The sequence below is a fragment of the Cynocephalus volans genome, chromosome 10 (assembly GCF_027409185.1).
Source record: "Cynocephalus volans isolate mCynVol1 chromosome 10, mCynVol1.pri, whole genome shotgun sequence".
Lineage (NCBI taxonomy): Eukaryota > Metazoa > Chordata > Mammalia > Dermoptera > Cynocephalidae > Cynocephalus > Cynocephalus volans.
The window spans coordinates 17239592-17254302 of record NC_084469.1 but is presented as its reverse complement, the minus strand read 5'-3'; the positions used below and the strand labels follow the sequence as shown (position 1 = coordinate 17254302).

At 36.2% G+C, this 14711-nt stretch overlaps 2 protein-coding genes across 7 annotated transcripts in view; one reads left to right on the top strand and one right to left on the bottom strand.

Annotated features, from left to right (window-relative positions):
* Positions 1-14711, bottom strand: part of RPS6KB1 (ribosomal protein S6 kinase B1) — a 40437-nt gene that overhangs the window by 25470 nt on the left and 256 nt on the right. For 5 of the 6 annotated variants that reach the window (XM_063109062.1, XM_063109064.1, XM_063109065.1 and 2 more), the window contains exons 2-4: positions 7004-7053; positions 5856-5976; positions 4566-4634 (exon numbers count right to left, since the gene is read on the bottom strand). In XM_063109062.1, coding sequence (XP_062965132.1) covers positions 4566-4634; positions 5856-5976; positions 7004-7053 — 240 coding nt within the window. Of the gene's footprint in view, positions 1-4565; positions 4635-5855; positions 5977-7003; positions 7054-14166; positions 14246-14711 lie in introns of those variants that run through there. The other variant, XM_063109063.1, reaches the window with a different exon arrangement.
* Positions 8201-8665, top strand: LOC134389486 (large ribosomal subunit protein uL23-like). The gene has a single exon (XM_063113053.1). The coding sequence runs from the start codon at positions 8201-8203 to the stop codon at positions 8663-8665; it is 465 nt and encodes a 154-aa protein (XP_062969123.1).

The following is a 14711-nucleotide window of genomic DNA, read 5'->3' as shown; positions in this document are numbered from 1 at the left end:
GGGGGAACTGAACTAGGTATTCAAGTCTTCAGAAATTTAGAGAGAGAAACCAGAAGATGGCAGATAAAAGGTGAGAGAGATATAGGCTTAAACCTCAAAGGAGAAACAGTTTTGAGCAAAGGGTACATCAGTAATTGTAAGAAAAAGCTTGTCAGTTCTTCCCTTGGACTATGCAGTAAGCAAAATGAGAGGCAGAACCTACATTTGTCTCAAATGCTAAATCCTTGCATCTAGCATAATGCCTGGCACATAGCAGATTCTTGATTGGTTCAACAGAAGATGGAAATGAAAAAGTATGGCCCACCTGTGATCCACAAGCCTTTGACCAGAGGTTCTAAAATTTACAATGCAGGGTGAACTAATGCCATGGGCAATAGTATTTTGCTTCCACAGTACAGTGAAGGGTGAATTAATGCCATGGGCATACAGTACATTTTTGTTGCAACTGGAGATGGTTGTTGATAGTCTTTTCCTTAACATTTCACCATGAGCAAAATACTCAAATGGGACCATTCCTGTAAAAAGTAAACAGTCCCAGGAGAAGTGGGGAATCCAGACAGAACGACCAGAGGCAAACAACTCACTTAAGATAAGGGGACATCCAGTTCTACTGATTTCATCTTAAATGCTGAGAAGAGGTATATTCTTACCACATACTCAGGTCAGAGGGGTTAGTACTCTTTGCCCCCAGGATAAAATCAGAAGAAACTCAAAGGGAGCCTCCAGTCATCTTATCTAGGAATTTAGGGATTCAAACCCTGGATTTAACCAAACTAACCTCTTCACTTTCATCATTTTTACTGTGATCTTGTTTTCAAAGACAGCAAGGAAGGAGACAGTATCTGATCCTCTAAATACAAGCTTGGGGAAAGAACCCCAAGAGGAGGAAGAAATGGCAACCAAACAAAAGGAGAATCAAGTAGCTTAGGTCTAAGATGCCTGGGTCCAAAAATGAAGCCTGACATTTAGCAGTAATTAAGTCTATGGATTTCCCAATACACCACCACCACTCACCATCAGTGGAAAAAAACCCAACACTTTCTTCTTTTCACTGAAGGTACCAGTGCCAGAAACATGTTTCACTCAGGTATAACTATGACTAAGATGGTCATCCCTGATTATCAGGTATAAATAAGTAACATATCAAAAGGAATAAATTACTTAGGAATCTTGTCCAGTACTTCTTTCAACATTTCTAGAGCAAACATTATTATATTGTCTTCAATTCTATGCCAAACAGGTTTAGAGATAAAAAATCATTTATCTCAAACAATTCCAACAGGAAAGCCAGATAGCAGAATTAATCCCAACTTACTGAAGCAGAAACCGATGCTGGGAATACCTAGATGACTTCTTTAAGACCATCGCCAAGGAAGTTATGGTCATATTTGTTCCTTGGCTTTTAAATTGTGGAATTAGAAAGATAAGAACCAAAGTGTTACAAACTATAATTCTTTTTTATTGTACTATTTTTATTTTTGGCAGCTGGCCGGTACAGGGATCCAAACCCTTGACCTTGGTGTTGTAACACTGCACTCTAACCAACTAAGCTAACTGGCCAGCCCAAACTATAATTTTTTTAAAAAGTCATTTTGATTGTCTTTTAAAGCAGTTCTCTACTAAACTTTTGTTTTAAGACAGTGGAATCTTTTCAGAAATTGATCCCAAATAATAAGAACAAGAAACTGAACATACATAATCCATCTTCAGTAAAACCAGGAGATGAAAGGGCTGGCTGGTTAGCTTAGTCGGTTAGAGCGTGGTATTGCTAATACCAAGGTCCAGGGTTTAATCCCTGTACTGACCAGCCATCAAAAAATAATAAAAACAAAACTAGGAGACAAGTGGGACCCCACACCTCAAAAGATAAAGATAGAGTGGGAATAAAGCAATGGGAATAAAGCAATGTCTTAGTAGAGTTGGGTAAGATCAAACCTAAATGCCTGCAAAGGGGAATAACTCAAAAGAAGACTCTAGCAAAAGTCAAAAGTTAAAGGCAAAAATAAAAAGGAACAAAAATAGAAGCATTAGAGACTGCAGAAGGGCTGGCCAGTTAGCTAAGTTGGAGCACAGCCTTATAACAGCAAGATCACGGGTTTGTATCCCCATACTGGCCAGCCACCAAAAAAAAAAAAAGAGAGAGAGAGAGACTGCAGAAGGTGGAAGGCTAAAAAGAGAGAGATTATCTGAAAGTCTGTATAAGAAACAGACCAAAAAAGTCCCCATCCCTCATTAAGCCAAATAACTACCCTTAGGAGAGGTGTACTCTCCAGAAAAAAATGTGAAGGATTAGATATAGAGTGAAGTGCTAAAGTAAAAACTCGACTTATGAAAGTCTACCTGGTTGCTTTTTTTTTTTTTTTTTGCAGCTGGCTGATAGAGGGATCTGAACCTGTGACCTTGGGTTTATAAGGCTGTGTCTAGCCAACTGAGCTAACTGGCCATCTAAATGTCCACATGTCGAAAGGTAAGATCTCCATCTCCTCTCTCTCACTCAGCTCCAGAAAGCTTTTTCCAAGCAAGAAAATGGAGGATCTTTCTCAGCACCAACTGATCCACCACAGAAAAAAGACATACAGACACTATTATTTGGAAGTTCTTGGTCAACTGACAGCTAACCACTTGACTGCGCTACACAGAAGCCTACACACACAGAACTTCTAATCGGCTTTTCAGAGCTCCACTCATATATATGAACAATCAATGAGAGACACCGGATATCTAAAGAAGCCCTCTAACTTCTGGAAGAAAGAGTCAAAGTCAAAGAAAATAGGAATGCAGAAAAGAGACACAATGTCTGGAACAAAAGAGCATTTCAAAGGATTATAATTAAAACCTTCAGAGGTATAAGAAAAGATAATATACTTATAAAACAGGTTGCTATAATAAGAGAAAGCAACACAAAGAGTGCTAGGGAACCACAAATATGATAGTAAAAAAAAATTCAGTGAAAGAAAGCAAACAAAAAAACCACAGAAATGGACAAATGGAAAAGATAAGAAAAATTAGATTCTGTGGATTGATTGTGTCCCCCAAAGTTCATATATTAGAAGCTTAATTTCCACTGTAACTGTTGAGAGCAAGAAATCCTATTATGGTAGTTGAACGGTGGGGCCTTGAAGAGGTGATTAGACTGTAGGACCATGTCATAGTGAATGTATTAATAATGGTGGTCAGGGGTGTGGTTCTTAAGGTTTTAAAAGGAGAGCACGAGTTTCTCTCTCTCTGCTCCACCATTTTCTGCCATGTGAGATCCCTGGGTCACTGTCACCACCACCAAGAAGACCCTCATCAGATGTGTTCCCTGGACTTCGGACCTCTCAGCCTCAGAAACTGTAAGCAATAAATTTTGTTTTCTTATAAATCACCCAGTTCCAGGTATTTTGTTATAAGCAACAGAAATGGACTACTACATTAGATGATCAGTCCAGGAGGCACAACATCCAAGAGGAGAAAACAGTGAGAAAGAAATTATCGGAGAAATCATACAAGAAAATTTCCTAGACCTTAAGGATTAAAACTTTAAAAGAGTAGAAATGAATAAAATAATAAGAGTTAAAGCAAGATACATCACTATAAAAAATTAAGAGAATCAGAAATAAAGGAAATCTTAAATATTTTCACAGAAAAATAGGCCATATGTAAAGGATTGTTTAAAAACCATATGTAAAGGGAATCAGAATGATAAGGGACTTTTCAACAGAGACTCTCAAATATAGACAAAAATGGAGCAAAATTCTGAGTGAAAATGACTTTCAACTTCAAAACCATACCCAAAAAACAAACAATTATAAAGGTATAATAAATAAAGAGATTCTCAAATATGCAATATTTTTAAAAAATTTACCTTCATGTACCATTTCTCAGGTAGCCACTAGTAGATGGTCACCAAAATAAGGGAACAAGGGCATAAACTAAGAAAAAGGATGATATGGGACCCAGGAAACAAAGGAACATTGAAGGAACGGAGAAGATTCCAAGAATGGTGGTGAAGGGAGAGTCCAGCAATGACAGTATGCCTAGAGAGCTACCAGTCCAGAAGGAAACGGGGGCATAGAAAGTTCCAAAATGGATAACTCTAGGAAAATAAATGGAACTGACAGATTACCTAATAAGTCTGATCAAAGAACATTAGACTGAAAGGTGTTTTACAGAATTCTTGGAAGATGTGGGAAGATAATAGTAGATTCAAAGAAAGCAAAGCAAAATGAAAGGAGGGGGAGTGAGCAGTTAGAGAGAATATAATCCTTAACTATCATAGTAGGACATCAATACATAATTCTAAGACTGCTGAATTAAGAGATAGCAGTACATGCTTATTACTTAGAAATATGGAGACCAGAAATAGCTAAAAGAGTTACCACAGAGAAGAACTGAAAGTGCTCTCCTTCCCACCCTCATCAAGCAGAAATAAAACAGAAATAGCAACAAAAAAATAAATCTCGCATTCTAAAAGGAATTATAATTATGTTAGAAATACATTTTTTGACTGAGCATTTTTGGCCAAAATTTTATTATAGCAATTAAGAATATAGTGTGGGGGAAAAGGGGGGTGGGGGAATCACCTTTTTAAGCACCTTCATGGCAAATATTTTCCCAGTATTTGCTCCTGTTACTTTTCGTACTTGAAAAACCTGGATAAAAAAATAAGTGTTTGTGTATTATTAAAAGCCAAACTATGTCAGTCATATTTCCTTAATTCCTGTTTATAAGAAAATAATACAGTAGTTTATATGCTTAAGAATTAGTACCACAAAGGACTGTGTACAAAAGTGATCAGCTGAAAGAATAGATCACATTAAATTAGTAGTAAAATGTTAAATATGGGACTTTCCTGTTTAGTCTGCTGCCATCTGGTGGCAAAGTTGGGCAATGACCATCTAACGATGAGGACTCAATGTTATTCTACACAGAAAATCGTAGTTTCCTTAGAACATAATCAGGGTTCCCAGAAGCATAATACCAAATTTAAAAATTATAAAATATCTCGTAAATTTCTTTCAGGGATTCCACTGTTCTTCCTTCACATAAAACTATTTAATAACAGTTGACAGAAAATTACCATTCTTAAAATGGCTAGTTATTAAATATTTTCATGCAAGAGCTAAAATATGTGAGATTCAAAGTGCATGTGTTACACATTCAGGATGATTAGAACATATTAGAATGTTCCCTTAAGCCTAAGAAGCTACAAATGTCACGCTACGCAAAAATTATCATTATACAATAGCATAAATAGTTCTTAAACTTAATCCTAACCATGTTGTTATCTAATTGTCTTTCGATAGAGAATGTCTGGATGTAAGTTTTCTTGGGCAGAACTCGTAAAGGTGAGATCATAAGTTAGAATGCCTTAGGATAAACTATGAAACTAAGAAGTTTTCTTCAATTTTCTTCTCCCTTTTTATATTCCTTCAGCTTCCCTAACTCTATTCTATTTTTCCAGATATTGTAAATCAAAGAAAACCAATTCAGATTGTCTCAATAAGAGATAACAACTTAAAGTGGCATGCTTATTGAAAGTAAGGTGTGGTTTGTTTTTAAAGAGGATACCTTATACAGGGTAACACTTAACCAAAGGACAGAATAAATCCAGCAATAACAGACTTTGCCTGGAACAGTTGACTATTCAAAAAATATTGACTGAGTACCTATTATGTGCCAGGCTTTTACATGTGTGGTGGCAGGACAAGAAGGGAAACTGAACTTTTGTATATCATACCAGGGAAACAGTCACACTCATATCCTTTGCTGATGGCTAACAAACAAATATTGAAGATGACTGCTGGAACCAGGGTATAAAAATCAATCTACCCAAGACAGACAACAGCTCTCATTTCAAAAATACTTCCTACCTTTCCATAGCCCCCTTTACCAAGTACCCGAAGTAGCTCAAAACACTCTGGTCTGATTTTTTCTGGCCCTCTGTTCACACTAGTTTCTGAGATTTCAAATTTCTCACAATGTTCCATGCCACTGGGAAGAAAAGCAAAACCAAAAGTAAATTTGCAAAAGTTAAATTACCTTCAGCATATTGTTAGAAAGAGGAAAAAGAGAAATATAATCCAATTAGGTAAAAGGAAAACAGTATATGAGAGCAAATTTAGTATCTGTGCTCTAAGTAAACTGATGATTCAATGACAAGGCAGGTCAAGATTAGGGTAGTTTGATAATCTCTTATGAGCTTGTTCATAGAATGTGCCATTGATTATTTTCATAAGCATCAAGCACCCCCAAATTAAAGTAAATTAGAACAAGTTTAAGTCAACAAAGGAAAAAAAAAGTCTTCTAGTTATTCAAATTTAGTTCAATGTCTATGAGATTAGGTATTACCCAACCTCATTTGGCAACTTCAGCAGAAAATCTGGGATCTTTCTAAAACTACCCTATTAGTTCACATCTTTATGCTATAAAAATTCTTGCTAATAAAATATCCATGCATCTTTCCATGTCTGGCTTTCCAAATTATTACCTTGATTTAAAGACTCCTATGGGGACAGCAATTGTATCTGTCATTTAAATGTTTTCTATATGAGTGATCTACTCAGTCTCATCCCACACTAAGTCTTTCTACGTAAGGGTAGGGTACAGAGCAGATTAATCACCATACTCACCTAATGGGGCTTGTCTAAAATGACTTAAGATAGCATGAGTCTGTTTGAATGATGCCCTAAAGCTGGGCATATCTACCAATTTTTCAGTAAGAAAAGGTTAGAAATGCAGTTCTGTATATTAAACTAATAAAAATTCCTAACCAACTCAGATTCATATTCAGTATAATCTGAATTTGAGTGAATATCTTTTTCTCAATATCCATCTCAAAACTCTGGGTAAATTATTATATTGATCAGATTTTAGTGCCAAACTCAATAAACCAAGTTTATAAATATCACTAGATATATAAGAACAGGTTATGGGAATCACATGATGGCTGTGAACTGAAACTGATATAACCTACTTGTAAGAAAGACAGCACAATGAAAATCTTTTCATATAAACTTACAGTTCATATGGTCCAACTCCCCCATGGTCCATGCTTTCATTTAACTGACCCTGAAAAATATGTTAAAGTTTTAGAAATAATCTCATAAATAGAAAATTTTAAAGTTTAATACTTTGCCTCATAACTGAAAGAGAATAAAATAAACCAGCTTAAAAATTCTCTTTACTTGAATAACAGGCAAATATGGCGATGAACAAAATAAAGTCTCCAAACAATACTATCAGAATTTCACTTTTAATTTTATATGACAACTAAAATATAGAGGTTACTCATTGATAATCTTAAAAAAAAAAACCAAGAGATTTTTCCTTCAAAAATTGCGTTTATCTATTAAAAAAATATATTTTGTGTATTATGAAACTAAAAGCATGACATTCTAAGAATAATTGGCTAAATCAAACAAGTGCTATTCTGATATGCTTCTGATACACAGACTAACATTATACTATGAACTAAGCCTAAGGTAACCACAACTAGTCCAAGATATGCAGTGTACAATGTAGCTGATTAAGGCAAAATAAATAGGCAGTACTCTCAAATAGTTAGGAGTCATGCTGGCCAAACATTTACTCTGACCACAGAATAAACGGGTGAAAATTTAATTAACTTTATATATACTAGCAATGAACAACCCAAAAATGAAATTAAGATAGAACTCCATTCACAATAGCATCAATAAGAATAGCTTAGAAAAAATTTGACAAAAGTATAAGACCTGTACACTGAAAACTATAAAACATTGCTGAAAAAATTAAAGAAGATCTAAATAAATGGAAAGGCATTCCATGTTCATGAATCAGAAGACTTAACATTGTTAAAATGGCAACACTAACCAAATTGGTCTACAGATTCAACTGAATCCTATCAAAACCCTAGGTTTCTTTCTTGTAGAAATTGACAAGCTGATCCTCAAATTCATATAAAAATGCAATGGACCCAAAATAGCTAATACAATCTTGGAAAAGAATGAAGTTGAAGGACTGGCACTTCCTGATTTCAAAACTTACTACAAAGCTACAGCAATCAAGACAGAATGATACTGGCACAAAGACAGATATGTAGGTCAATGGAATAGAATTCAGAGCCCAGAAATAAACTCTTACATTTACGGGCAACTGATTTTTTACAAAGACACCAAAAATATTCAATAGCAAAGAGAGAGTCTTTCAATAAAAGGTGCTGGGAGCTTTTCACAAGATGGCACCAAAGACAAAGAAGGAAGTTCTTGCCCTTGCCAAAGCAGAAGCCAAAGGAAAAGCTTTGAAGGCCAAGAAGGCAGTACTGAACAGCATCCATAGCCACAAAAGAAAGAAGATCCACACATCAACCACTTTGCGGCAGTCCAAGACACTAAGGCTCTGGAGGCAACCCAAATATCATAGGAAGAGTGCCAAGAGAAACAAGCTTGACCACTACACCATCATCAAATTCCCCCTGACCATTGAGTCTGCCATGAAGAAGAAAGAAGACAACAGTATATTTGTGTTCATTGTGGATGTCAACATCAACAAGCACCAGATCAAACAAGCTGTGAAGAAGTTCTACGACACTGATGTGGCCAAGGTCAATACTCTCATCAGGCCTGATGGAGAGAAGGCATATGTTCAACTCGATCCTGACTATGATGCTTTGGGTGTTGTCAACAAAACTGGGATCTTCTAAACTGAGTCCAGCTGGCTAATTTTAAATATACATTTTAATTTGGACCCCCTACTTCACAACATACACAAAAATTAACTCAAAAGGGATCAAAGATCTAAATGTAAGAGTCAAGACTATAAAACTCTTTGAAGAAACATAGGAGGGAGTAAATCTTTATAATCTTGGGGTAGGTGATGACTTCTTATACACACCACCAAAAGCACAAATGATTAAAGAAAAAAAATTGATAAATTGGATATATTAAAAACTTTCGTGCTTCAAAAGACACCATCAAGAATGTGAAAACAAGCGCTGGCCAGTTACCTCACTTGGTTACAGTATGGTGCTGATAACACCAAGGTCAAAGATTCAGATCCCCATACCGGCCAGCTGCCAAAAAAAAAAAGTATATATATATTATAAAGAACTACTACAACTCAATAATAAAAAAATAAACAACCCAATTTTAAAAATGGGTTAGGATCTGAATAGGTATTTCTTCAAATAAGATATACATATACATATGGACAATAAGCACATGGAAAGATGTTCAATATCATTAGTCTGGGAAATGCAAATCAAAACCACACTGAGATAACACTTCACACTCACTAGGATGGCAATAATCCAAAAGACAGAAAAATAAAGTTTGGCAAGGATGTAAAGAAACTGGAACCCTCATATGCTGCTGGTGGGAATGTAAAATGCTACAACTGCTTTGGAAAATAGTTTAGCAGTGTCTTAAGAAGTTAAACATAGACTTACCATATGACCTAGCAAATCTACTCATAGGTAGACACTCAGAAGAAATGAAAATACATGTTCCACAAAAACCTGGGCACAAATATTCATAAAAGCTTTTTTCACATTCCAACTGAATATTCAAACAACTCATATGAACGAACAGGCGAATGGATAAACAAAATGCAGTATATCCACATAATGGAACACTACTTGGCCATAAAAAGGAATGAAGTACTGATCCATGTTACAACATAGGTGATCCTCAAAAATATGGTTAAGTGAAAGAAGTCAGACACAAAAAGCCACATCTCGTATGATTCAACTTATAAGGAATGTCCAGAAAAGACAAATCTATAGAGATGGTAAGAATAGTGGTTGCCTAGGGTTAGGGGTGAGGATGAGAAGTAATTGTAAATGGGCCCAAAGTTTCTGTTTAGGGTGATGGAAGTTTTCTAAAACTAAATTGTGGTGATGGTTGTACAACTCTGTAAATACACTAAAAGTCACTGTATTGTAAAAACAAAACAAAACAAACTTGACAGAAATTCAGAGTTATTGATATTTCAACATACTGCATGGAAATGAGTATTCTTGAAAACAATCTAATTATGAACTCTTTTAGTTTACACAAAAGGATATCAGTTAATTGAGAATAAGCTCTGGGCTGGCCAACTAATTAGCTCAGATGGTTAGAACATGGTGCTGATAACTCCAGGGTCTAGGGTTTGATCCCTGTACCAGCCATCTGCCAAAAATAAAAAAATAAATATTTTTAAAAATAAAATTTTTAAAAAGGCTCTAAAAATTAGAAGTCTTAAGTAATCTGTCAAAATTTTCGAATTCAAAAGACATTAAGTGAACATATCTTTCTTCAAAGGTAGCAGTACATAGCCAAGAGATACACAATGAAAACCAATAGTATTCTCACAGGATAGATATTCAAATGCCCCCCAAAACAAATTTTTAGTCATAATCTGCTTATGGTATGAACAAGTTAAGATGATGTGTGACATGAGGAATGTATGTATCATGAATAGAGAGAGGCAAATGGATGGGGCAGTATCAAGGTAAAAAGAAAAAAAAGGATTCTCACAATTTCAACTGATACAGTTTCTTCTGTGTGTGAGGAGTGGGGACAGTTATGGTTAAACTATTTTGTTTTTGTTTTGTCTCTGTTGCTCCATGTGATGGCTTCACTTAAAGACAAAAGACTGACTTCTCTAAGACGTGATAAAACTGGCACTACATAATTATTTTTTCTTTAATGTTAGTTTTGCTTAATTCTAAATTAAAGACCACAAAGTAGTTAACATTGAACCATGGCTTTGAAGCACACCTCATAAGATATGCCCTGTGGCTATGTTTCATTTCTGGAGCTGGCCAGGCCTGTAATGCCACCTGCATCTGTACTTATGACTTCCTACCGTTATGTCTGGAACAGAAGCATTTGAGGCACAATTCTTCTCTGCTACTGAGTGTTACCTTTGGAAAAGTCTCACACCGGAAGCATCAAGCTAACATGTACATACTGACAACTTTCTTTCACAGGAAACTTTGTTCTGCTGCTTTAGATTTATGACCCATCCAATGCCTTTTCTTTGTGTCACCATGACTGATAAAGTGGAACCCTGCTCATCTAAGGTACTATACAAAGATACACTGTTTCAAACTAGCCCACCAGAATGACTATTTGCAAAATTTTAAATTAAAAATGTATATAAATTCAAGTTAATAAGCCTAAAGTCCCAATGAAAGAAAGCACATTTTATAAAAATCTAAATAAATTGTTCCACTATGGGTGAAATTATCTTTAATCCAGATATTCATTAAATCAATTATCCACTTGCCTGGCTCTTCACTAAAGTTTCCTTATAAGATTCAATAACTCAGATGAGGGGCCGGCCTGTGGCTCACTCGGGAGAGTGCGGTGCTGATAACACCAAGGCCACGGGTTCGGATCCCATATAGGGATGGCCAGTTTGCTCACTGGGTGAGCGTGGTGCTGACAACACCAAGTCAAGGGTTAGGATCCCCTTACCGGTCATCTTAAAAACAAACAAACAAAAAAAAAAACTCAGATGAATTGGGAGAAAGGGGTAAACCTTGCCCAAAATCTTGGACTATATAAAAATTGTTGCCACTTTTGGTAAGTATATATTACAAGGCAAGATAAGTATTGATAATGAGATTTTTTTTCTATAATTTTTCATAATCATGAATATTTCAGTACATACCATCTATATAGCACTTTGTTTTTCAAACATTTTAAAACTTCATGCTCAATAAAAATCTGATGTTTCAATCTAAAACTTGTGCAGTAAGCCTCTGATTATTTCAAAATTTTGAATTAGTAGTGTAAAAAGTAAGAATTTTTAAAATTGCATTACAGTTTTCTACTACTCTTTTAATGATACAGAAAGCAGAGAAGATTCCAACATTTTCACAATCTAATGAAATTCTCTGGAAGAAAACTTTCCCTTAATTTCAGCTAACTGCCCCAAATGATGCCATCACCGATGAAACAAAAAACAAAAAAGACACAAGCTCTCCCCCAAAAAACCCTCTTACCCATTGACTTTAATATACATTCCTCTGAGATATTCAGTCTTTCTTTAGTTAGGTAGCAGGCATTCGACCTTGTACATAAATATACCAGTTCAGTCTCATCTTTTACTCTCTGAAGAATTAAATAACCTATGAAAATACATATATTTACTAATATGAATTCACTCAAAAAGGCATATATCTCTAAATAGATTTTTTTAAAAAACCAAAACCATGTTAACACAGTTCTAAAAATACAGCACATCTAGTGTAACTGCATTTATTATTAAGTCTCTAGGCATAGACAGGGGTAAACTTGAATGATCAGTTCCTTGTCCATGAGTAACACTGACAAGCTAGATTTCTGTGAACTAGCTAATTGCTTAAAATGCCAGGATATTCTTAGAGTACATTATATACTTTATTTCATGTACCCTCATTTTACAGACAAGAAGAAAGTGTCTGAGAGATTAAGCAATTTGCTCACATAGTCAGTGAGTATGGCCAAAGAGATTTGAATTCACTTTTGACACACAACAAAGAAGTACATTATGAACAAGACCAGTAAATGCAATAAAGAATCTGTGCAATGAAGCTCACTGAATTGACTCAGAAGACACTACCACTATGTAATCTTGGGCAATCATCTCTCTGGCCTATGCCTCAGTTTCCTTACTATAAAATGAAGAAGTAAGGCTACTCTGATATGCAGCAATGTTAAAAAAGTTCATGTAATAAATTAAAGGTTATAAATTCACAAACAGGAAATATAAGAAGATTTTCTAAGAATCTAAACTTCTCTTATTTTTCAGAATTTTTTATTTTTACTTTTTTATTTCAGGGTAATCTGGATGTCACTGAATCTCTTGGGTTGCCAACCCAATCCCACCCCAACTCTTCCCTTGTCCACCTTGAGGCACCTATTAAGAATAACACACTCTAAAGAAACATTTTCATCTCCAAAAAGTATTGCTAAGTAAGATATATTTTACTGAAGGCTCTTCCTCAAAATCCTCTTTAATTAACTCTGCTCTTTCCCTAAAGTTCCTCTCCTCGAGGTTGTGGCCATATCTCTATTTTATATTTTCACCAATTTCTCTGGCCACGTCCTCACTCTCTCAAAATCCTACTTGTTTGTACCCAGCAAAACAAAAGCCCTAGAACACCTATTCCTGAAACACAACAAGAAAAAACAAAACAAAACAAAAAACAACCACACACACAAAAAAAGAGGTCCCGGTTTATAACAGAAATCTTAATACAGTATTGTATTTTCAAAGGATGATAAACCCAGTCTGGAAATTCTATCCGTTCAGCTACACCCTTCCTATCCAGTTTTCTCCCTTGCCCTGTTCCAAAGCCACTGCCATATGGAACCAATCAATGTAATTGATGAAAATATGGTATGTGTAATGAAAGTAATCCCGTATTTGTTTCAAATCGTATTTAGTCTATCACTATGTTCCATTCAGAGGTTAACTGGAATTCCATATAAAAAGTTTGAAAAGCACGCACCTCACTACCCACCTTCTCAACTGTGATTTTTATTTAGTCTCATTTGGTTATGAAAAGAATACTATTACTCTAGCCCACTTAGTTTTTAAAGTGTTCAAAGTTCTTTATACACAGAATCTCAATTTTTTGTCAACAGTAAGGGATATCTATTTGCCAGAGGAGAAAAACGAGGGGTGAGGGAAAGAAAGGGAAGCCCCTATGCAGTTAGAGCAAACATCGCAAACAGTCATTAATCCATGTACTCATCTAGACAATGAAATTTAGAACCTAAATTACCACTGACGATAATTTGTCCAGAATCAGTGATATAGTACGGCAATACCACTTTTGAACTTCAGGTGCAATCTGTGATTTTTCAATAAGTTTATCTTGAAGAAAGAATGATATTCCACAAAGAATAACAAACTACTAAAACAGTAAAGGTAAAACCAAGCTGTGCATTAGAAAAAAACGATTCTAAATTCAACACCCTAAATTATAGCAAGGAAAGCCCTCACACCACCATTCACAAGTCTCAGTTCAAGCAATTTATTTTTGGCAATCCAAATCACAGCTGTCAACACTTTTTTTCCACTCCAAAATGACATAAATTATTCTGAAAAAATACAGACATCTTCAACTTGGAAGAAAGTTACAAATGCCGTGTGTCATCATAAATACTTTTTAAAAAAAAGTCACACGGAAGGGGGTTTAAAAAAAAAAAAAGCAAACAAACAAACCCTGGAAGATGCAGCAGAGCCCCCTTGCTCCCGAAATAAAACTCCTGGTGGCTGTAACAGCAGCGGCAGTGCTACTCCCGACAGAAGTTTTCAGCTGTCACTTCTAACAGCTGAGCGCTTCCTAGGAGAGAAGCGACAGGCCGAGAAAAGAGGTGGTTGTGGGAGGTCTGAAGATTTAAAACTTGAAATCTTACACTCGAAACCCTTCTGCACTTCACCTGTACTTACGGGACACCCGGTGATCGCAGTCTCCCTAACCCCCAACACACGCTCAGCTCACATCACTCGCGCCCCGCCACACTCAAGTCCAACAGATCGAGGAATCGACCACGCGCCCTTTCTCTTTCCCTCTTCAAACAAATTGCTCGGGCTGCGCTGATCTGGGGCTAAGGGCGCGACCTGCACCTGCGAGCCCTGCAGAGGCCTCACACCTAGGGCCAGGTCCGCCCCGCCCGCTCCCCCGCCTCTGGCCGCGCAGGGACTCAGCTCCTCCCGGAGACTACTCGCGCCCCCCAGGGTCTCCGCACTCTAGGACACGCCGGGCT

Excerpts from the sequence above, each read along its gene's own strand:
- LOC134389486 (XM_063113053.1), top strand. The coding sequence starts at position 8,201 with ATGGCACCAAAGACAAAGAAGGAAGTTCTTGCCCTTGCCAAAGCAGAA.